Source organism: Crocodylus porosus, unplaced genomic scaffold, assembly GCF_001723895.1.
Source record: "Crocodylus porosus isolate Cpor-Errol unplaced genomic scaffold, CroPor_comp1, whole genome shotgun sequence".
Lineage (NCBI taxonomy): Eukaryota > Metazoa > Chordata > Crocodylia > Crocodylidae > Crocodylus > Crocodylus porosus.
The window spans coordinates 16,805,497-16,829,034 of NW_017728948.1; the positions used below are offsets into that span (position 1 = coordinate 16,805,497).

At 41.3% G+C, this 23,538-nt stretch overlaps 1 protein-coding gene across 4 annotated transcripts in view; it reads left to right on the forward strand.

Moving 5' to 3' along the window:
* RGS12 (regulator of G-protein signaling 12) overlaps positions 1 to 23,538 on the forward strand; it is a 159,864-nt gene that overhangs the window by 52,473 nt on the left and 83,853 nt on the right. The window contains exon 1 of one of the 4 annotated variants that reach the window (XM_019552851.1): positions 8,634 to 8,844. The exons of 2 other annotated variants lie outside the window; for them this stretch is intronic. In XM_019552851.1, coding sequence (XP_019408396.1) covers positions 8,812 to 8,844 — 33 coding nt within the window. In that variant the 5' untranslated portion in view covers positions 8,634 to 8,811. Of the gene's footprint in view, positions 1 to 8,633; positions 8,845 to 13,833; positions 13,945 to 23,538 lie in introns of those variants that run through there. One more of the 4 variants, XM_019552850.1, reaches the window with a different exon arrangement.

Consider the following 23,538-nt stretch of genomic DNA (forward strand, 5'->3'; position numbering starts at 1 on the left):
CAGATCAAAGGCTTTTTTGAAGTCAAGATATATGACATCAGTCTCTTCCCCCTTGTCCAGGTGATAGGTCACCTGATCATAAAAGGAAATGAGATTGGTCAAGCAAGACCTACCCGCAACAAACCTGTGCTGGATATCCCTTAGGATATTGCTGTCAGCCAGTCCATTAAGGATGGCCTCTTTGATAATCTTTTCCAAAACCTTCCCCAGGATAGAGGTCAGGCTGATGGGCCTGTAGTTTGCCAGATCTACTGTCCTCCCTTTCTTGAAGATAGGCACGACATTGGCCCTCTTTCAATCATCGGGTACTTCACCAGGGTGCTAAGAGCTCTCAAAGATCCGTGCCAGGGGCTGGGCTATGATGCTCGCCAGCTCCTTTAGTACCCTTGGGTGTAAACCGTCAGGGCTGGCTGACTTGAAGGTATCCAGCCTGTTAAGGTGTTCCTTCATGAGGTCAGCTTTGATGGGGGGTAAGGAATCTCCCTCACCTGGACCTCCCTGACCCACATTAGGCAGGGGTGTCCCATGGGACAGGTGAAAAACTGACGCAAAGCACCCATTAAGCAAGTTTGCTTTGTCATGGGCATCGGTTGTCAGTTGTCCCATCTGGTTTAGCAGGGGTTTTGCTTTTCCTCAGGCTCCCCACATATCTAAAAAAGGACTTTTTATTGTCCTTCATATTTGTAGCTAGCTGGAGTTCCATTGCAGCCTTGGCTTTCCTAGTTTGCTCTCTGTAGGTCCGGACCAGAGCAGAGTATTCCTTTTTGGCAGTGGTTCCAGTCCTCCATCCTTTGTAGATCTTCCTTTTAAGACGCAGGAGGTCCGCTAGTTCCTCAGAGAGCCAAGGGGGCTGTTGTGCCCTTTTGCTGCCTAGGCTGCTGTCTGTTTAAGTTGGTCACCAGGTCATCCCCTTTGGCCAGGACCAAGTCAAGAACTGCATTGCCTCTAGTTGGCCTATGCACCTCCTGAGTGAAAAAAAGCTCTTTGGTGCTGGTCAGGAAGGATCGTGATCGATCCGAGCTGGCTGAGCATTCCTTCCAGGAGATGTCTGCGTTGTTGAAGTGCACGTTTGGCCTCCATTAGTTCATGGGCAAACGCTAGATCAAGTTCCTCCCCTTGGTTAGGCGGCCTACAGTATACACCTCAGGTCTCTCTCACCGTGCCTACCCCAGAGCTTGACCGAGAGGGTTTCAAGCTGTTCTTCTTTGAGGCCAACATCAGCCTGTAGGGAGGTGTACTGCTTCTTCAACACCCCCACCTGTCTTCCCTACCCAATCCCTTCTCTGAAGGACATAGCCCTTTATGGCTACACTCCAGTCATGAGTGGAGTCCCACCACGTCTCCATGATCCCTACTAGATCATAGTGCCCAGTGGAAAGCAGGAAGACTAATTCCTCCTGCTTGTTCCCCATGCTTCTGGCGTTGGTGTACAGGTACCTAAGTCCTGTTACGAATCACTGTCCTCTGAATCAGGCCGAATCCCAATCCAAATCAAACACTGCCCAGTTTGCACATCCCTAGAAAGGTACGAATCTGAACCAGGATGCCCTGAGCGCAGTGAGATCAGTGTAAAGTCCATTTTTTGGCCAACAATTCATAATAAGAGCACTTGCTCAGGAAGTCCAGTGCTTGGGTTATGGGCCCATCTACCCAAGGGGATTCATACCTAATCTTCCACTTCCAGAAGAGTGCCTTAAATATTTGATTATGGACTAGTTTTATGGACTGTTGAACTGGCCCAAGAGCAAGATTTGTGGGGCCAGAAAAAGAGCAAAAAGAGAACGTGAGCCCTTTGGGAGGGTGTCCCAGGTTGTCGCACCTATAGGCAGAGTTATTTCTGTTTCTTAATAAGTCACTGTCTAGTGGTACCTTCTCTCTGGCTCCTGTTGCCAGGACTTTTAAAAGGTCAGAAGTCTACCCAAACCAAGTCTCATTGGGCTAGTGTGGTTAAGATGCACTGTTTTTTGTTTTTTTTTTGTAGTGGGGCATGAACCTGGGCTAAGGCAGTTTCAGAAAATTGATATGTGCTGTTGCCTGTTACTATAGATTACTAGCAATGCATGATTTTTGTTTTGCTCATTCCAGGTGCTCCATTTTTCTTCATATTTCATTGCTTAACTTAAGACATGCAGAAAGTCTTATGGGGCTTTTATTGTATCTTTACAAACCATAACTCAATATACGATAATGTTTTTTGAAGTTACAGTAGCAAAATCAACTAATTGGCATAGCAACGAGATTTCTCATTAAGCAATTGGTTCTGTTTGATTTAAATTTGGTTTAAAAGAAAAAATATAGCAATTATAAAATGATTATGTCTTTTGTTTAAGTCTCAGTAGGTCTTTTGAATTTTGAGTCATCACAAGTTGCTAAAATTTTCTGTTTTTACACACTAGATCTAAGGTTTGTATCTTTTACCAGCAGTTTATCTAATTTTTTGTCCAACATCCTACTGTCCAGCTATATTTTGTCTTCATTCCAGTGTAGCAAAATGTGTGAAAAAACTGAAATGTTTTGTATCCTATAAATAGGTATCTCCTTTTGGAGCTTGAAAATATTGTTTATTGGTCTTTTGTCATTTTAGCATTCTTACTGGTGATTTAATTCTCAAAATAATGCACTATTTCACATGATAAAGTTGAGAAGAGTTTGAAGTCTCAAAATCTGGTCCCGCAATCACTGCTGTTTAAAGAGCTGTATTGATTTTTGAACTATCCTTATCTCTGATACTTTTGTCTCTGTTTTAAATATGTGCTCATCATATATGAAGGATGATTTCTAGAATATGCCACTAGGTGTCGGCTTTTTAAGTTATTTAGCACCAAATGTACATGGCAATCTGCGTGCTTTTGGTTTCACAGTACATATAACATTAAAAATATCCTTTTCATTCTTCTTATTGAATCGCATGATTTAGTTTAAATAGTGTAAATAAATCTGACACCATTCAGTAATTCAGTAGTACGCATGGCATGAAGCTCCATTCTTACCTACCATGATAAACTATTTCAGGCTTCCTAGGAGGAAGTATTTCTAGTAGTAGTAGTGTTGTAGCAGCTACAAGGAAGCACAGATACACTTTTCTAGCCACAAAAGTACTTCTGATAACTAGCCACTTATGCACGAGTGTTTCTTTGACTGGTAGATGGATTGATTGGGTGTTGTAAAGGGGAGGGACAGGGTAGAAGGTATGGGAGCAGGGTGGTGAATACAAGGCATAAAGAGATGGTGGTTAGCCAGTATTCAGAAACTAAGTGGAGGAGAAACCACTAAACATCAGAAAGTGGGTTATCATATAAAACTTAAAAAGACCAAGATTAAATAGAAGTAATAAAAACAGTGGAAGTTAGTTAAATATTGTTAACTCTTCTCTTCTGTTAATTGCCACTATTTTTTATTGCTTTAACATTTGATAACGTCTTTCTTTATTGGCATTAATCATTTTCTGCTATTTATTCTGGTCTTGTGCTGTTCTCTCCAGGCTTTAGTGTGTCATGTCTATTGGACTGGGCATTTTCTCTTTTATTTTACATAATATGCCCATAAGCCCTCTTTTCTTGATATGGGAGTCATACTGGGGGCATTTGTAAAGTATGTTTTAATTGTGACCATCCACTAAAATTTTTGATGTTTTTAGAAACTCTTTTCAATGAACTGTGAGTATATGCCGCAGGCATTTACTTTGATATGAGTTGATATTATCAGTTACTATTATGTATTTTCAGGCCTCTGCTACATAAAGCGTAGACGTGATCACAGCATTGAAAAATTGTATTTTTGTATCATTGTCAATCTACTTTCCCTAGTGTTTTTCAAGTTTATGAAAGTTAATTAGCAGCTTTTGCTGTTTGTTGCTTGACAACCTACATGTCATCCTTATCTTGAGAGGACATTTTACTCCCAAGATAAGGAAACATTAGATGAAGTTAATCATTTTATGTACCTACTGTAATGCTTCTTTTTGAACATTAATGGCGATTTACCATGTTTCTATCCTCTCTTCTGCAGTTTTGCAATCTAGGTACTCCTGGTCTCTTTTACTCTCCTCTTATTTTACAGCCCTGCAGACTGTTTTTCTCTCTCTTTAAAATCCTGGATCTGCCCATGAAGTGTAGTTTTCAGCAGCAGTTACAGCAGGGGTGGGCAGTTATTTGGGTTGGAGGGGCACTTAATGAGTTTTGGTGAGCTGTTGAGGGCTGCATGCACACACATGCATGCACGTGCACACATGCACCCGTGCACATGCTCCCTGGCCAGAGCTGGCACCTGTTGGCTGTGTTCTCAGCTGTGGGGGTGGGGGATGGAGCCTGGCCACAGGCCTCTGTGCTGTCCTGCCCAGTCATCAGGGTTCCTGGTATGTGTGTACACACCCTGCAACTTCCAGGAGCCCTGATGGTGGGGCAGGATGGGATGCTGTGGAGGCCCATGGCCAGGTTCCATCCTCCATGGACAGGGGCTGGATGAGCTGTACTTGGGCCTCAGTGACTGCTGGGTGGAAACAGGGGGGGCATTTTCCCCTTGGATCTGCTGGGAGGGGAGGCTTGAGGGGGCGATGGTGAATTTTGGGGTGGCTGTAGCCCACCTCATAGTCTCTCCTCCCAGAAATGCTGCTGCCTGCCCTGACTGCAACCCTGGCCCAACCCCCCTGCTGAGAAGAGCCTGGCATTGCCCGAACCCCAGCCTGCAGTGGCATCCTGCCCTCACCCCGCACAGAGATGTTGGGCGTGCGCACAGCAGTGGCAGCTGCCTCTCCTATCCAAGGCTCCATTGTGTGTCCCTCCCTGGCTGTGCGCCCCAGCCCCAGCCCCAGCCCCACTCCTACTCCTTCCCTCACCATGGGGGCCTTGATTTTCACCCCCATGTCCACTCTACCTTCCTCCCCACTGCTGCTTCCCCTCAATAGATTTACGCTCTGGATGCTGCTCTCAAAGCTGCCAAACTGGCCACATGTGTGCTGTGGCTGCGCACATGCACGCAGCATATATTGGCGACATTATCGGCCACATCAGCCAAAAAAAAGCTGATTGCCAATAATGTCAATTTGCCTTTTATCAGTGCTGATAAGAAGTGGACTGATGTATTGGTGCACCTCTGATTTTTGCTCAGTCTAATTATTTTTGCTGGCGTTATGGAATTCATCATTTTCAAAGTTTGTCTCCATCTATGCTGTTGAAGTCCTCCTGGAAAGACAGAAGATATTTCATGTGAGGTATTTGCCTTGTGATAAATCTGTAATATGCCTGAAACAAATTGTTTGATTGACCTGTGATCTCACTGGTCTACGACCTGCTCCTTCCTCTCTGAGCTGGAGATATATTTGTTTCTTGATACCCATAGGATGTTCCATGCTTCTCCCAGGCAGTGAGTGTAATGTTAATCCTTCCCAGTTTATGCAGTCGTTAATGTCTCTTTTTCTTTCAGTTTTATAGCAGGGCCTCCTTTCTATGGGTTGGATTCTTTTCTTCATTCCACATTCTGTTTAATAGAACTAGAAAGAACTGGAAAACTATTTCATTGCCTTTTAAAAGCATCACTTCAACCAAATTATTCTCTCCTCTCCAGCTGCTTTCCCAGTTTTATATTTACTGGTGGCTTTTCCGACTTTGGCTGTTGTAATGTCTTGCTGTGTTTTTATTTTTATTATCTTTTAACCTTTGATGATTGAATCTTGTAAGAACCATCTCCTATTTGCCCTCCTTCTTTCAGTTTGTCTAGAAGCTCCAGACTGCCTACTTCCTTGTAACTCTCAGCCTGTGACAACACCTTCCAGGGTGCCAACTCTGCCTTAAAGTTTCAGGCTCACCAGACTAGACAGCTAGCTCCAGGTAATGCGATAAGAATCCTCAGGGTAGCTGTGCTTAAACAAAAATCTTTAAAAAAACAGCTTGGATGGGAAATTGCAGAATAAGAAGTTGTCAACAAACTGGGTGGTATTAACCTGGATCGCAACAGGACTATGGATTCTTATCCCTTTCCTGTATTAGATGTTTACTCTCATGTCCCTCCAAGGTTTTAAAGGTCTTGTTCATCTTAACTGATTTAATAAGTCCACTTCTTTCTTCTATTAGTAGCATCCTCTCCCTTTGCCCCTTTCCTTTCTAAAATCGTTTCTTTCTGCCAGGCCATTCCTAGCATCTGAGGAAGTAGAGCATTGCCTTTCAAAGTTTATGCCCTTCTGAATCAGTGAGATTTTTGGATGTTATGCTGTCCTACCTTCTGCCTGAATTCAGACTGATACAGCTAATCACCTTAGTGATAAACATATATAGAAAAAGATTTCTAGCTATCCTCTCCAGAGGGCTTCAAGTCAACAAACAGTGTATATGAAGGAGTGATTTCTTGTATAATTTCATTTTGGAAAATTTCTGCAGTCTATAAATTATTTTAAAAATCCAAAATGGTAAGAACACACTTTCTCCCCAACACTTTCCTCACACCATCTAAATAAAATACGTCTGAACTCTGCATAATTTTTATGTAAAATATGCTAACAAATAGATTTAGCTCAATTTAATTTAATAATGATGTCTACATCTTGAACTAGGTTTATATTGGAGACTGAGATAATAGTAACTCCTAGGTATTCTTATAGACCCAATCCTGGAAAGCATTTCTATTCAGGAAAAGGCATGTATTTTTAAAGCCAATTTTGTCCCATGAGACTTCAGTACATGTGCAAATGATTTCTTGAATAAAAGTGATTTCTTAGTTTAAGACCATTTTTACTATGCAGTATAAGCTAATATCTGTTTAAATAATTCGGTATATTTTTTAGATTTTAAATTCTTGTGTTTTAAATTTATTTATAAACCGCTTGTCTTGACATTTTCTTTTAGTTATCATTTGTTCACCTGTTATTTCATTCTAAACACAAATTACATTGTTCTTACTTTTGTATTGAGCCTTTTTTTATCTTTCCTGGTTTAACTGACTTTTGTCCATAACCTTCACTTCTTTGACTTAACATTGCGACCTTTAACCTTTCTCCTTTCATCCCTCCTACTTTTCCCCTTATCTTAATACAAACCAATATGTAAAAGGAGGCATCTGGAGCCCATGGCAGTGGTGGTGCTGTTGATGGTACTGTTGAGAGACTACTTCTCTACAGAGGGGGTCTTCAAGGGTGTGTAGAGATTTAATGTGAGGACCTCTACTGCAAGGAGGTGCTAGGAGTCCAGTGTCCTTAGCTGAATCAGTAATCCCAGTTCATTCGAGGAATGGGGAAAGAAGTAACCAGTTGGCCTTATATTCCCCTCACCCTTCCTGCCGCATACAGCTATTTCTGCTGCTGTGCAGTTTATTTTTATCAGAAGAAAAAAGAGTGTTTATTGGCCACCCTGATAAGTGCATGTTAGGGCTTCTTTCTCCTATAGTGCTACACTGAGGGATAATATTAAGCTGGAAAGACTTGTCATTTGACTTGAGACTGATTGAGATTGATGATGAATGATGATTGTCCTGGGTTTTGACTTGGCTCAAAACAGCTGCGTTATTGTGCTTCTGTCACTAGATAACCAGGGAGAGCACACTGCCTGCAGGCTTATCCCGGTAGTGAACCACATTTAAATAAGCCATAGTTAGCTTACAGATGCACAGGTGTGTGTGTGTGCGCGCGCGCGCATGTGGCGGGGTGGTGCTGGGTGCAGCGTTAGCACATTTTATCTTGCATACTTCACAGGTAGGCACTTGCAGTGGGACAATAGGTGTGAATGTTTTTAGGATCCAGGGACAAAAGGCTTTTTCTCAGAAAAAGTGTACTTGTCTGTTTTCAGATTTAGTGGCTAGGGAAGTGTTTTTTGTGAAGTAAGAACTCTTTAAATGTGTTGAATTGCCATCTTTAGAGCTGGATTTTTTTCTCTCCCTAGTCATAGAATAGATGAAATACAGCAGCAGAAGAGCAGTGCAGACTTCACATTGTTGTGATACTATTTAGCCTTAATTTAGGAGAAGTAGTTTCCGTTCCTTACCACCCCTCTCTGCCCCATCTCCAAATTAAGCCTTTGCAAAAAGGATGAGATTTAAGCTTGTTAGCTGGGCAAACTGTGTTTGGGTTTCTTTCTGATATTACTTAAATATCTCTGCAATATTCTGTTGAGCCCCTGTGGTATTGAAATGGCAGGAATCTTGTTTCACCAGGAACAGGATTCTTGGCCAGTTCAGTGCCTTACTCCAAAGAGCATTGGGTACGATGAATCAATTGTATAACATGCACACGTAATCATGAAGAAGCGTGCACTTACATGCCCAGGAGCTGGAAGTTACTTTAAGCTTAGTCCTGCCAGCATCAAGTATTCTTATTGATTTGGTGTTAATTTGGATCTAAAAACGTATTTTTTGAACTTAAGTTGATGACCTACTTCATTTATGTCCTTTTCATGTTAGAGGAATAAAATAAAAACAACACGTTTTGTTTGGAAGGGAAGAATGATGTTGACTCAGTACCTAAGCATGTTTGGACAAATGCTTCTAGACTAGATACCTTACGCCCTTATTAAATGAATTTTGCATTAGCGGCATGTTGTTGGATTTACAGAAGCTTTATGGTTTTGTGGAAGCTGCCTAAACAACATTTTAAAAGTTTGAGCACAGACAGCTTTTTTCTTTTGATGGGCAGATACAGAGTTAGTATTGAGTCTGGGCGGGGAATGTGCTGGGGGGAGGAGAATGGGAAGAGGTGGTGGTAGGATAACAGAGAGAATGGTTTTATTTTTTTTTACCAGGCTCTGAAGAAATAAGTGTGTGTTCAGAAAGGGCGTGATAATAAAGTTAAAGGGACTGTTTCCTAACAATGAGCTATTAAACTATTCATACATGGAGAAAACTTTCACTGAAAGTCAAGTATCTGTAAGTATAAAGTTTTGTTTTTTTTAAAATGAACAGAAAACAGGAATGTGGCTGTAAGACTAGATTTCAGAACTAAGAATCTTTTTGTAATGGGGTGTGATAAAGAGTATTTTTAAGGATTCATTGAGTTGTTAAAGAGGCAAAGTTTGCATTTCGTTTATCTTTATAATACAAGCTATAACAAAAAAATCTTTTATGATGTGTTTTCAATGTACTGCTATACATTATATTTAATTAATAGATTTTATAGGAATGTGGACTGTACAATAATTGTAAAGCATTTCTAATCAGCTTTTTTGGTCAGATTAGCAGTTATTTAATTTTTACTAATTTTCTATGAGTGTCTTTTTAAAATCAGATATTTGCTGATGGTCACAGCTGTTTTCAGCTGTGCAGCTGAGGCCGTCTTTCTTTGGTTTGGACATGAGTTACCAAAATAAACACGTTGCTTTGTACAGTATTCACAAATATATAACTTTGAGATACCTGAACATTCAACATATTTTCTCTTAACCTTTACTAATCCAAATCCACACATTTTGAAAATGAAGGGAAAGGCTAGTATTGGGTTCTGACTTTCTCAGGTCTTATTCTGTGTCTGGGATTTCCATAAAGTCTATTTTTTTTTTAATCCTAAAATGAATCAGCAAAAAGGCTCTCTGTTCTAAACTGAGAAATGAAAGATTTAGACATACTAGATTTAAGAAGAAAAGCAATACCCTGACTGTTTTACTACTGGTTAGTTCTTAAATCCAAATTTACATTCAGGGGTTCCTAGAAATCAGTTGAAGCTGTAGATTGAAGGGAAATTCAAAAGCATCTTGATGCGTAAGAGTGATTTGTAACTTAATCATATCCTCCTAGCATGTAATATAATTTGAATTTACTGCTGTGTTATAATTCATTTTTAAAATTGCTCTTTAAGAAATGCAAGTGACAGTCATAGCTGTTTGTGGCATAGTTTTATCTGTGAAGTGAGTTTAGGTATCTGAAACCTGAAACATTTATAATCTGTTTGAGAAGAATGATTGAATTTACCATACACAAATACATTTTTTAAAATTATGTTAAAGAGCTAGTTTTTAGAATCAACTTATTATTGAAGGGGTCAAAAGAGTTTTTAGATATTTAAAATATGTCTGGGGACAGTGTTTCTGTTGGTTCTGTGTAAGATTAGATCCAAAGAGATATTTTACTTATAAAAATGTGTGCAAAAAAGGAAGTCCTACTAGCACTTGTATTTTAGGTTGACAGCAGGGGGCACTCTTAGCACTGATTTGCATCAAGCTTTCAAGTTTTTCTATATTTATGTTATTGGATGCTCAGTATTTAATAAAGTTTGCATTTGAGTTGGTTAGATAAAATGTAAATTCAAAATATTTTGTTCTATCATACATTGGAGGGACAAATATAAATTTTACATTGGCGTTCTTTTTTTCTCTGCTTAATTTACTTGTGAGGAGCTGGGGAACCCTTGGCAAAAGTAGTGTGGGACAGTTCAGAAAAGGTTTAATTTAGTTTTTCTATTAAAACAAAATTCTTTCAAGTAGGGTTAGTGTGTTAGCTTTGATGGGCCAGGAAATACACGTGGAATGGGTGGGTTTTTTGTTTTTGTTCTGGTTTCTTTTGTGTGTGATATCTTCCTTATGTCAGGGCAGTGTGTGCCTAAAAGTTTGTCTAACTAGCTGCTGCCAAAATAGGATCAGGCAAAGCTTTGGTCTTAAACTAAAAAGCAGATTCTTGTAGTAAATTTGGTGTGGTAAGTAGGAAGCACTGATAAGTCTGCTTAAAGATCTTAATTCTCATTAACTTTATCTATTTTTACTACCTGACAAAGAAAATAAATATTGATAAGAAAGCAGGAGCCAGAAAATACTGTTAGGAAAACTTTAATTCAAAGAAATGCCTTTATTACATGGAGCAAGAAGATACTAGAAGAAACATAGAGTATGTATAAATAAAACTCAAGTTTCTTTGAAAACAGAGGCCATGGTTTTTTGGTGATATCTTTTATTGGAGCAACTGTGTAGCTGGAAGAGATGTTAGGCAAGCTTTCAGATGCACAGTGATCTCAAGTAACTGCACTTTGTTCCCAAAAGATTGTCTAAGAACTTTCCCAATGATATACTTGGCCCTATAAAAATAGCACCCAAAAATCCTCGTCTCTAGCCCCTGTCATATCTGCTTTCTTGCAGATTTTCAAACAGGTAGGCAGAAGAAAAAAAAATGGGGATCTTTCCAAGAGGGAGGGGAAGACACCAGGGAGGGAGAGACTATTTCTGGGGACTAAGTCTTTCCCCACATTTTAGTTTCTAAGCAGATGGAAGTGGGCTTAGAAATGTCTTCACTTGTATATCTGAATTAGTTGCTTTAGAGCTGTCATGTCATGATTTTATCACATTCTATTAATAGCTCTCTAAGTTAACATTCGCTCAGTATTATAGGGACAAGTCCTTTGGATGTTGACCTAGTTAACGTGTGAAATCATGTAACATTTTGAGTATGATAGTTATGGAGATGCCCTGGACAACAATAAGGGGAAAAGACATTTTTAAAAGTTTAGGGTCACGGTTCCCCCCATCATCAACATTATCAGGTTAGCTTTCAGGTGCAGCCAAATAGGCATTCATGGGACCACTGTACAGAAAAAAAATGTGGATGTTGGAATGCAAGGTCATTTGGGTGAAATAAAAAACAGCAACTTTAGTGGTGTGCTTACAGTAGAGGATTATTAGGTTTCCAGCACCTAATACAAGTGCCTGGAAAGCATTATAAAACATTGCCCACACCAAATGTTCCTGAAGTTGGTGCTCCATTACAGTTGCATCAGCTACATGCAAGTCTTGCAAAGGCCTCCAGCTGCATGTGTTTCTTTCAAATCATTCTGGAGCTAATGTTGATAGGAACATGCGTCTCCTTGCTGCACTGTACTCTGCACAGCCAGTTGGTGATGAGCAATGGTAAAAGTCTTCCTTGTTTTGTGTGTTGTCAGGAGCATCCACAGGAAAATTCTCCTGGAAGTCTCTTACCTCCACATACTCCTTATTCATCTTAGGTAGAAATACACCTTGTCACCCATGTAAGGATGACTGGTTTGCTCTTGCAAAAGGTGCCCACTTGTGCCATCCAGCTGTACTAGCATTATGCAATATGCAATTTATAAATGAAAATATGTTTCTGGTAGTACTTGTCTGCTTTAAAGTTTTCAGCTTTCTCTTCTGTTAGCCCCAATACCATGGATAATTTGCATCTTAGCACTCAAAATAATGGAGCATGTGATATGGGAAACAAATTTATTTGAAACTTTAATCTTGCTGCTTCCAAATCTCTTTTCCAAGCATAGGCGGTAGAAGGCCAGGGCTAACAGGGCTTAGCCGCCCCCAAACTAATATTGCAGTGGCCAGTGACAGCAGCTGCGCCTGGTGCCACTCAGCGTGCAGCCAAGCCAGCGCTCCATGTGTGCTCAGCTCTGCACCTCCACTGCTCTAGCACCACTGCTGTGCCGTGCCCAGTGCCCCTACCACGTGCTCCTCTGCCACTGTGTACTGCACCAGCACGCACGGGCCCTGCAATGGCCCTGTGGAAGGGAGATGCAGGAGTCAGCCCCCCAGATAATATTTACTCAGTCCCCTCCAAATAATATTTTCTCCTGCCACCTATGTCTCCCAAGTGTTACTTGCACTGATAATTAAAATGCAGCTTAAAGGATTTACTGTGGTTTGTCCATCCAGATTAATCTCAGTTTACAAAATATAGATTTTCCAATTAAAAAACCTATATCTGTGTCTATGAAATGTTTGGGTCATAGGCCTTTGTACCTCCTCAAATGCTGTTTTGTGATTTGTCTCAATGAAATCATGAACATTAGGTGATTTCAATATTAACAAAGACAGTGTATTGTTCAATTCTTAGAACAGGAGATGAAAAAAAGCTGAAGTTCTGGGTCATTTGCATCTGGCACTAACGGTGTAGTCTTGGATACCAAGATTAAAAAAACCCCAAACCTCCCTGTCCTCAGTTTGTCTCTCTTTAAACTCAGGATATGTGTGTGGTTCACAGGATACTGCTGAAAGGTGGAATTTATGTTTGTGTAGTGCTTTGAAGGCTACTGGTGGAAGGCTGCATTAGCCATTATTAACTTGTAATTGTAGTGTTTATGTTTAACAGTAAATTTGTTTTATGATTGTTGCAAAATAACAAATGGAGATTTTTGTGTGTTGTTCTATATTGATTTATTTGTAAAGAGCAGTAGACTTCATGGAATTCGCTACTGTTCTCAGATAAAGACATTGCTGTAAAAGGCAAGTTACAGGGTTTCTTACACTCTTAGATTCACACGGTGCATTTTTTGTTCTGTTCTTCCTACCTGAATGGAGCTGCCCTTGATCTTGGTGAGGCATAGTCACATGGCATAAGTGAGAAGGATAGGATATAGTTAAAAGTTGCTCTTCTGGTCAGAGAGCAGTTTTGCCCTGATATGGTAATGGATTGCTTCCAAATTAAACCTTTTATGGCCCATATCCTTGCCTTTCTGATCTTTTATGAGCTAGTTGCATTGCTAAACATGTAAAAACATACTAAAATGCTTTACTCCATTCTGACCTGCACTGTATAAACATCTGAAAATAGTAGTTAGCTCATGGAAATGTTTAGCTATAATTAAGGTGATTAACAGCAATGCTTAGTTGAAAGGAAAGTTATAGGAAGCGGTTTCATTGAATAAAGGTTATCACACGCCCAAACTTCATTTTATTGCCTTGATTTGTTATAGGAAATGCTTTAAATGAAATCACAGCATGATGTATATAAAATTATCTAGCTTTTTGTGAGAGATAATTGAGATCTAATCTGAATCCCTGACGAACCACAGCTTCCTGCAGTGGCCTGTTGCTATGGGTAACATAAAAGGGAGTAAAATAGAACTTCATACGAAATGCCTTTAAACTTTGCTGGCATGTATAGGCATGGAATAGGCTTGAATTGTATATTATCGTCTTGGAGAAACTGATGTGTTAAGGAAATGTTTTTTCATCTTAAGGGAAGATGAATTTAGGAAGAGTACTCTTAGGAAAGATAACTGCTGTTTCTTATGAAGAGCGGGTAAGTAATATACGTTATATTTAGCTAAGGCAAAGCACTGTTGCAGTGAGCAATTGGAAGAGTATTACAATTGGCAAGAAATTAGGAAAGGATATTATGTTCAGCTTCTGAATTACTGCTTTTGTTGAGTTTTAATCTTTTCTACACTGAATAGTTCAGAAACATTTGGCATAAAATGTAATTTTCTTACACATACTATGAGGGGCAAATATTTTATTTTTGCTGAATAGGAAACTGCATAGACAGCCAGCCTTACCATATAACTCTAATATTCAAATGTTCTCTAACTGAAAAAACAGAATTGTGACAAATTCTTACAGTACTCAAAATTCAACTTGTTTGTATTGTACACCTGTTTTTAATGATTATGCAATATAAATCATATATGACTGTTATAATGATAATGTTTTATTTTTGTTTTGGTGAAAATCTGCATGCATTTTATTGAGGTATTTTTAAAAGTGCATTTAACTCTGTAGCTGTTTGATCTGTACATCATGATTTTGTTCATACACAAAAGTTATTTTCATAGGATCAGCTGTCTCTGAGAGGAATTCTGAATGTAGCAAGAAATGGTAGTTTGCATAGCTTGCTTTGTGCGTTTTTGTGTAAGGTAAAATACATGACAAAAATGCATAACGTTTTGAAGAACAGGTATTTAAATAACTATTTTAATTGAGTACAGTCATACAAAATATATTTTTCCTTGAATTGTTATTTATATGCGTGCACCTTTTTCACAGAGAATTGAAAGTAACAACCTATTTAGTGTTCCTTATTTAGTTGGTTTTAGTGGTGATGAACTTCACAAAATCCTACAGCAGAAAATCAGCCACAATATTTTTAAAACTAACTGACAGTTAAAAAAAATATTGTTTAGCACTACTGAGATCAAGAAATATGCCTAAGTTTACTTAAGAAAAAAATGCAAAACTAATGTCTTTAAAAGGTATTTAATCAGAAAGTATAAATATGATATGGTTGTACTTTTGATTACCTAATCTTTTATTTTAGAATTCTGTTCCCAAATTATAGGACAGCAACCCCATAAAGAGTATGAGAGTTCAGAAAAAAAATAAAACTTTTGCAAGTGTCCTAATTGAATCAGTTTAAAATTATAAGACATTGGTGCACACTGTAAGTTCCCTGGTGAAGGAATCTTGGCAAAAGTGACTTGGGGTGGTTTAGCAAGAGGTTTGATTAGAACTAGATGCAATCAGAAAAGCTGGTATGTGAAGTGTTGTCTATCGGGTACATGGTTAAACATGTGAAAGAAGACTTTTTATTGCCTGCGTCTATGTCTTCAGTATTTGTCTCTTAGAGAATGCAGCTAGCCTCAGCCCCTAGTTATGTGTATAGATAACTTGAGTAGTTTGGAAAGAGAAGGTAGCTGACTTGGATTAGAGGAACCATTTCTTGACATGCAGCCTGTCCTAGTTAGGGGTTATAGTGGTTTGTTATAAATTAATGTAGGATATAATTAGCATTTTCCCTCTAATAAGTTTAATAAGTCCTTAGCACAGAGGTCAAACTGTTCACTGGCTAGGACTAGAGATTTGGTATTCTGACAGTGAGAGAGGCTGCTCATGGAGCCAGGGGATAGTGAGCAAATGGGATCACTTTCAGCAGTTGCTTTTTTTAACAGTTGGTCATTTTACTTTTTTTCTTTGTAAATAATAAGAAAAATCTAGTGTGTTTGGAAACAAACCGTTTCTTCTGTTTTATTCCATTTCTTGTTAATAAAAACCAAGTGAACTGTTATATGGGCAGTCTCATCCAAAAGACCCCAAAGAGAACTGAACTTCATATCCCTGGAGAGAGGTGCTGAAGGGTAAAAAGTGAGGTGTGTTGCTGTCAGGTTGTGGTAGAGAAACTAGGGCTAAAACCAAAAAAAGAGGAGATAAGAATTTGTAGAGATACATTTCAGAGAAAAAAAATCATGCTGTTATTTACTGAATCAGTGCTTGGGGCTCAGGTGCCATAGTGGTTCTGTCATAAAATGGTGGCAGCCCCAAAATGTAAAGTTTCAGTTAGCAAAGGACTAAAGTTTTTGGTAATGTAATTAATACCAATCAACTTGTGTTTAAGGAAAATATTTTAAAACAAAGTTGATCCAGGTCCCAGAGCAGCTGAAGCAGGTGCCATGTGCAGCACAGTTCCATACCAGCTTCTGGGGGCACCATGTGTGGCATGGATCCTGAAGCTGCCAGATTGAGCATTGCAGGCTGTTCAAGTCTGGTGGGGGTGGGTGTATAGCACATCACTGCTCTGGCCGGTCCAGGATGTGGTGCCTGCCAGCTACTCTGGAGTGGGTGCTGTGGGCACTGGATCCAGAGGAGGAAGGGGGGATCGGGTCCATAAGCCTGTTAGTTCAATCTGGCCCATGGACTGGCCCTGTGTTGTTCATCCAGTTTATGGGACCACATGAGTTTGAGATCTCTGCCTTAATTCAAAACTGTAGTGTGTTCCTGAGTAATCCCAACCAGAAATATGATAGTTCAAAATTGTTACGGTATTTAGAAAACAAACTTCTATCCCTGAATATTTAACTTGAAGATTTTTTGAAACCTTAATACATTAACTTTTTTATTTAAATTGACAGTGTCAACATGATTGAGGCTCACGTGTCATCTTTGATATCTTTACAGTTTGTTCAGCAGAGTGAGGCATGTAACACTGCAGAAAATGGTAGATGTTCCTGCAAAGCAGACATATTCTCATCTTATACAACCTAATCAGCTACCGAGGTGGAACCAGGGCCCATATCAAACAATACTTCTGTGCCATTTTACTGATATAACTTAAGCTATCAGAAGAAAACTGCAATAAAACCCCTTAAAATAATGACTGACCAGTTTAATAACTCACTAGAATTATGTGTGCTGCTGCTATGTATAATCTATCAGTGGCATGCATGTAAGTTGTGTCATAGAGAAGTAGGGCTGGAAGGGACCTCCAGATGCCATCTAGTCTAACCTCTTGCGTTATCCAAACCATTCTATGCAAATCCATAAGATAAACTCCTCATAAAACTACCGTAAACTCTGACACAATGTAAGGCGTCATACCCTAACCTGCCATAGGTAAAGCAGGGGAACCATGGCAGCTAATGTTTTGGTTATAAAAAAGGTTGTTAATAGAGGCTCAAGAGAGCCCAGGTAGAGGGCCACACCTCCTCCTACAGAGGAAGGCAAAAATCCCCACAGTCTGTACACATCTGACCATGGGTAAAAATCCTTCCTGACCCCACATCTGGTGATCAGTCTGACCCTGAGTGGGCAAGACCCTCTGAACCTGTGGCTTCAGTACCCAACAGGAGCATTGGCACAGCCCAGTCAAAATCCACGGCCTTGGTTGCAGCCAACACCCAAATGCTTCTGAGGAAGGCTTAACATAACCTTCAGCGATGGTGGGTTCACAACTTCTCTAGGCAGTATGTACCACTGCTTTACTGTTATAATAGTGAAGTTTTTCCAGATACCCAACCTAAACCTACTTTGCTGCAATTCCAAGCCATCGGTCTGTTTCTTACTCTCTGCAGCAAGAGAGAAAAGGCATTTTCTCTCTTCTTTATGGCAGCTCTTCAAGTATTTGAAGACTGCTGTTATGTTCCCCCTTAAATGCCTTTTCCATAAACTGAACAGGCCTAGCTCCTTCAGGTTTGCCTCGTGTGACTTGTTTTCCAAGTGATTTATTATCTTTGTCACATGATTCTGGACCATCTCCAACTTCTCCACATCCTTTTTAAAACGTGGAGCCCAAAACTGGACACAGTACTCTTGATGAGGCTCACCACCTCCGACATCTTGCACTTAATGCTTCTATTGATGTATTCAAAAACTGCATTTGCCTTTTGTGCAGCTGCATCCCACTGCAGACTTGTGTTGGGTCTGTGATCCATCAAGATTCCCAGATCCTTTTCCATAGTGCTGCCTTCCACCCAGGTGTCACTCATTTTGTAGTTGTGTTTTTGATTATTCTCCCCCAGGTGTAGTGCCTTGCATTTGTCTGCTGAGTTTCAGCCCAGCTTCCCAGTCTTTTGAATTGTGTTCCCATCCTCTAACTTGCTCACAATCCTTTCCAGTTTCATATTGTTAAAGCTTAAAATACTTTCTCTAGCATCTTTTTTTGTTTTTTTTGTAGGCAGTGAACATTAACAGTACTATGTACTTGTCTTTGAATGCTCAACTGCTCTAAGGACTGTGCAAAAGGCGGAAGCATCATAGTTATTGCCTTCAGATATGTGTGAATGCCCATTTTCCTTCACTTGAATGACTGGTTGGTCTAGAATCAGTTAAAGCAGGTAGGAGGTTCTCATTGTAGCTGCTCTCATATTTTGGCCTGTTAGTAAATGAGACCAAGTCTGTTTTAAATCCCATCTGGGGAAAAAATCGGAGCCATAATGGACCCTGCCTGGATTAATTCTGTAGAGAGACTGGAAGATTTTCAAACTTTGTTTCCACCTGTAGTCTTTTAATCATTGACATGATTAAAAACTTGCCTCCTAACATCATGTAAATTTGTCACCTAGCCTACTATACTTAATTGCATGCCATTCCTTTTAGCATTGTTCCACAAAAGAGAAGTATAGAAACAGAAGTCTCTATGCTAGGCTAGGCTGTTCATAGGGACAGTCTGACAGTACAAGGATCCTGATCTGTTTAAGAGAAAGTCCTTCACATGTTGAGGTATGGCTGTATATATACATTCAAATAATCTTAGAGAATTCTCCTAGCGTTGTTCTCCTGGTAGAAAAAGTTACCAAGAGCCACGTGTAAAGACTTTTGAACGTTGAGGCCCTGAAAAGTGGAGAGTTTGCAGTGCCAACACTGCAGCCAGGTGGGTGGAGGGCCCTGTGTACACATCTCTGTGTATTTTGCAGGCTCCCTTAGTCTGTCTAGTGACAGATAGTAGCAGTACTCATTATCTGCCTGTGTTTCCCTGCAGCACAACAGGCATTTATAGACGTGCTCCAGGAGTACAGGCAGGGGCATCTCTTGGAGCGTCACATGTATCAGTGCCCCCCTGCTGAAAACTGGTGGCAGGGGCACGTTAATTAAGCTTGTTTGAGCTTTAGTTGAAATGTCCCTACCACCATTTTTCAGCATGGGGACACTGATGCACGTGATACTGGGGTCTTCTGGAGCATGGAGAAAAATCCTGAATGTCTGTACACTCCCTGTTCTTCCACAGGAAACTGAATGTCTGTACAAGGTTTACATAATGAGCATGCATCGTTTCTCTCATTTTCTTAAGAAATTTTCAATTTTGAGACGTGTAAAACAGCAGCATTGTTGTTTGTACATATGCTTTTGAAGGCTTATAGTATACTTGCCAGGCTTCAAGGGATAGAGCAAAAGTTGGTGGGGTCATGCTACATTGGCTCTTTATTTAGGATATACGTTTTCACAGTGCACTTGAGAAGCAGGGCTAATTTAGCCTGAACAGAATGCTGTATTGACATGGCTGTACTGCTTATCTAGACATGTTCTTTCCAGGGAGTCTGAAAAATGGAACAAATCTTTTGAGTTTTTATGAACCATATTGTCATGATGAGCTTGCCAGTAGCTATTTCTTTCCTTCGCAGAACATGGTTCAGTTTTTGAAAAAGTGCACTGTCAGACCATTTTTGTCTAGTTTGTTTGCACACACCTTGGAACTGCTAAACTTACAAAGGCCTGGGCTAAGTACAGACATTCAAAAAGTCCGAGCTTGAACTGATTCAGTCTTTGCAGGTTAGTCTAACCTGTGGAGATTAAACTGACGAGCAAGTGAATAGACATTCACTTTTGATTCTGGAAATGTAGTCACATGCTTGCAGTGGCTTAGGCTAGAAGCCAGGAAGCACTAGAGGGAGCTTTCCCTTCCCTTCTGCAGTGGCTGGAAAGCTGGAGGGAAGCTGAGCTGAGGAGGGGGAGGGAGTGGGCATGGCCAGGCACAAGCAGGCTGAGCATGATTGTGGAGGGGTTTAAACCCTCATCCTGGCCTGCAGAGAGCCCAGCTAGGGACTGCCTGGAGGGAGAAGGGGGAAGCAGTCCTTGCCAGGCTTCTCCCTGAGCGCTGGAGGGCATGGCCAGCCAGAGGCTGAGGCAGCACCTCAGGTGAAGTGGGGGAGGGAGTGGGATTAAGGAGTGGGACTCCAGCCAGGATCTGCCTGGCTTTTCCCCCCTGCTTATGGCTCAGCATGGCCTGGGACCTCCAGAGCCCTTCTCCCATCCAGGGGGCGATCCTGCTATGCCTTCCCAGCTGCAGAGGTGGGGGTTTCACTTGGGGCAGCCCAGGAGCAAAGGCCAGATTGGGGGGAGGGAGCAGAGCGAAACTGGCCCCAAGCCCAGGTGGGGACATGCACCAAGCAGAGCACAGAGGGATTGCAGCAGTGGTGGCTCCATCCTGGATGTGAGCCCAGCCTGGGAAGGGGCTGGAGTGTGTGTCTGAACTAGCTTGGGGCAGAGCCAAGCTGAGCTGAGCATGCAGATGGGGGAGCAGCTCGTGCCTGGCGGCTCCTTCTACCCACTGGAGAGTGGCACCTGGGCCAGCCCCAGCCTGGCCCCTGCAGAGGTGTGCATGGTGCAGGCTCGACCCAGCAGTGCCTAGAGGTGGGCAAAGTGCCAAGAAGCTGGGTGGTGCGATGTTGGAGGCTGAGATGCCAGGCTCCCTCATAGGCTTCAAGGTGGATGGGTACAAAGGCTCCCTGGGCATTGAGGAGGAGCTGGCTGCACCTGCCACCTCTGTGTGGCACTTTCTGGATGGTCTCAGCCTTGACCTGCTGTTCCCCAGGCACTGAGCTACCTGTGCCCTGCTTGCTCTTCATCTACGCAGTGGCAGCACAGTGTCACTCTATGCACCAGGCATGGGGTGGTATCACTATGGCTTCCCCGCTGCTGTCTGCCCACCTGGTGGCGCAGGTAGTGCAGGTGGTACCTACCGTTACGGCCAGCGTGGGTTCCCTTGACAGCAGCAGCAGTGGGGAATTCATAGGGGTAGTGCCCCGTGCCTGGTACATGGGGCTGTGCTGCACTGCTGCTGACTAGGAGGAGAGTGAGCAGGGTGCAGCCATCTCAGCGCCCAGTGGCCTGGGGTATGGCAGGTTGGGGTTGAGGTTATCCAGTGAGTGCTGCATAGTGGTGGTGGGTGCAGCCAACTCCTCCTTGTCACCTGGGGAACTTTTACACCTGTCTACCTTGGAGCCTGTGAAGGAGCACAATGCCTGGCCTGGCTTGACCTCCAACATTTTACTGCCCAGCTTCTTGGTGCCCTTGCTCAGTTCCAGGCACTGCTGGATTGAGCCCGTGCCATTGCAGGGGCTGAGGCTGGCCCAGGCACCACTCTTCAGCATGTAGAAGGGGTTGCTGGGCAGGAGCTGCTCCCCCAGCTGCACGCTTAGCTGGGCTTGGCTCTGAACCGGACTGGGAAGACACAGCGGGATTGTCCCCTGGCTGGGAGGAGGAGGGTTTGAGGGTCCTGGGTTGTGCTGAGCTGCGAGCAGGGGGTAAAAGCTGGGCAGACCCCAGCTGGGGTCCTGTGCCTGTGGGAGTAGGGAGGGAGGGGGGTTTAATCACCCTCCACTTGAGCCTGCTGCCCCATGCCCCCACCCCCTCCACACCAGCAGGGAAAAATCTGGCAGGACATTCTCCAGCCCTGCCAGGCAGACTGGACTGCGTCCCCAGCTGGGTTCCCCACCCCCTTGGGAGCCAGTCTTCACGGCTCCATTTAGAGAACAGGGGGTGGGGCTAACCTAGCTCTGGTGGAGAAGGCAGCACAGCCTGGCTCAGGGCTGCAAAGCATCCTGGGATGCTGGGGGACTCTGATGCAACTTAAACCAGGAAGGGGTCTGGGACAGACATTGCATAAACCAGTTTGACCTAAATTAGTTAAGTCTGATGCTACATTTACCACGTTTATCTTTAACTAGTTTCAGCCATTTTGAAAGTGATTTGTGTGCATTGAACTTCTGTTGTGTTACAGGTTTAAACCAGTTTCTGATACTTAAACCAGTTTATGTGTAACTTCTGTCCCTAGCCTACATGTTGCATTGCTTGGACATAGTGTTGTGGATTCTCCTTTGTATCTGTTCTCTCCTGATTTGTTTTCCTGTTTAAGTTGTCCTTTTTCATTTTGAAATAATAATTCATTCCCTCAAATAGAGAATATCCCTTCGATAATAAATTCTAAGATAAGACTTCCTTGAACATGACTGCAATCACAGTCTTGGTAAGCCTGAATTGGCTTGTTCACATTGTTTTTCCTCACTTCCTAAAGGTGGTGGTAAAGAGATTCTCAAGACTTGGCTGAATTTTAGGGACAGTAAATGCAAGATAAAAGAAATGATGTGTTTTGGAATTTAAAACAATCCTTTAATTTGTAGTACAATACAGAAATCATTGCTTATCCTGTCAGTGCTGGCAGAAAGTTCCCCACTATGATCACGGGGGATCGGGATCTATTAGGAACTAAAAAGAAGAATATTACAATATTACAGTGCCTTCTCAATGGACATCCTGATATCCAGGCAAACTGGATAATCAGGCTATATTCCTGCTGATGAAGACACTTCAGGATGCTTTTGTTTTTACAGGCCTTTCTTTTTCCTTTTCTTTTTCTTCTTTAATTTCACCAGGCTTGTGGTATGGGAGAATGGCTTTATTTTAAAATATTTTGGAGGCTAAGATCTTTTGAGTGCTTATCTGGAGTTGGAATGAATACAATTCAAATTTTTGCTTTTAGATAAAAGACTCTAGAATAGCTAACTTAAATACTTATGGAAAAACAAAATTGCAATACTGACTTTTATATTAAGTAGCAAAATAAAACTAAAGATTTTCTAGAGTTCAAATAAATGCAATAACTTATTTTCTATTAATAAAATATTTAATGATGTTTATAAATGTCATTAAAATTGAGTACTAGCTATTAGTGTGATTAGCCAGGGTTGGTATGTGGTTCCATAGTGCTTGTTGTTTTATTTTGGGCAGGGATATTAAGAACGTTACATTTGTGACTGTTGTAAAAATTCAATCTGTGAATGTAAACTGTACTGGAATCTAAATAACTTTCCAGTTTTTCCTGGTTATTTAAGTGGTTACTTCCATCAAATAATCATTCTGTAGAAACGCGCTGAACCAGATTTTGCCCTTTAGTTCTCAGGACTGCACATAAACATCCAAGAGTAAAATATAACCTCTAAAGTACTGAGAAGTTTTAAAACGAAGTCAACATATTACTTACAAAATCAGGTCTTCCAACTTTCTCTTACAGACAGATCTAGACAAGTTACAGTTGACAAATGAAAAAGTGTTTTGCTTGAATCCTAACTACACATACTTTCTGACAAAATATATATTGAGACTTTTAGGCATTCATAAATACGTTTAAAACATGACTACACATTCAAATGTAACCATTGCTAACCATATGAGGTACTAGTAAATTCCAATAAATTATGTGGATTAGGTTCATAGATTTCATAGACAGTAGGGCTGGAAGGGACCTCGGGAGATCATCGAGTCCAGTCCCCTGCCCAAAGGGCAGGAAGTCAGCTGGGGTCATAGGATCCCAGCAAGATAAGCATCCAATTTACTCTTGAAGGTGTTCAAT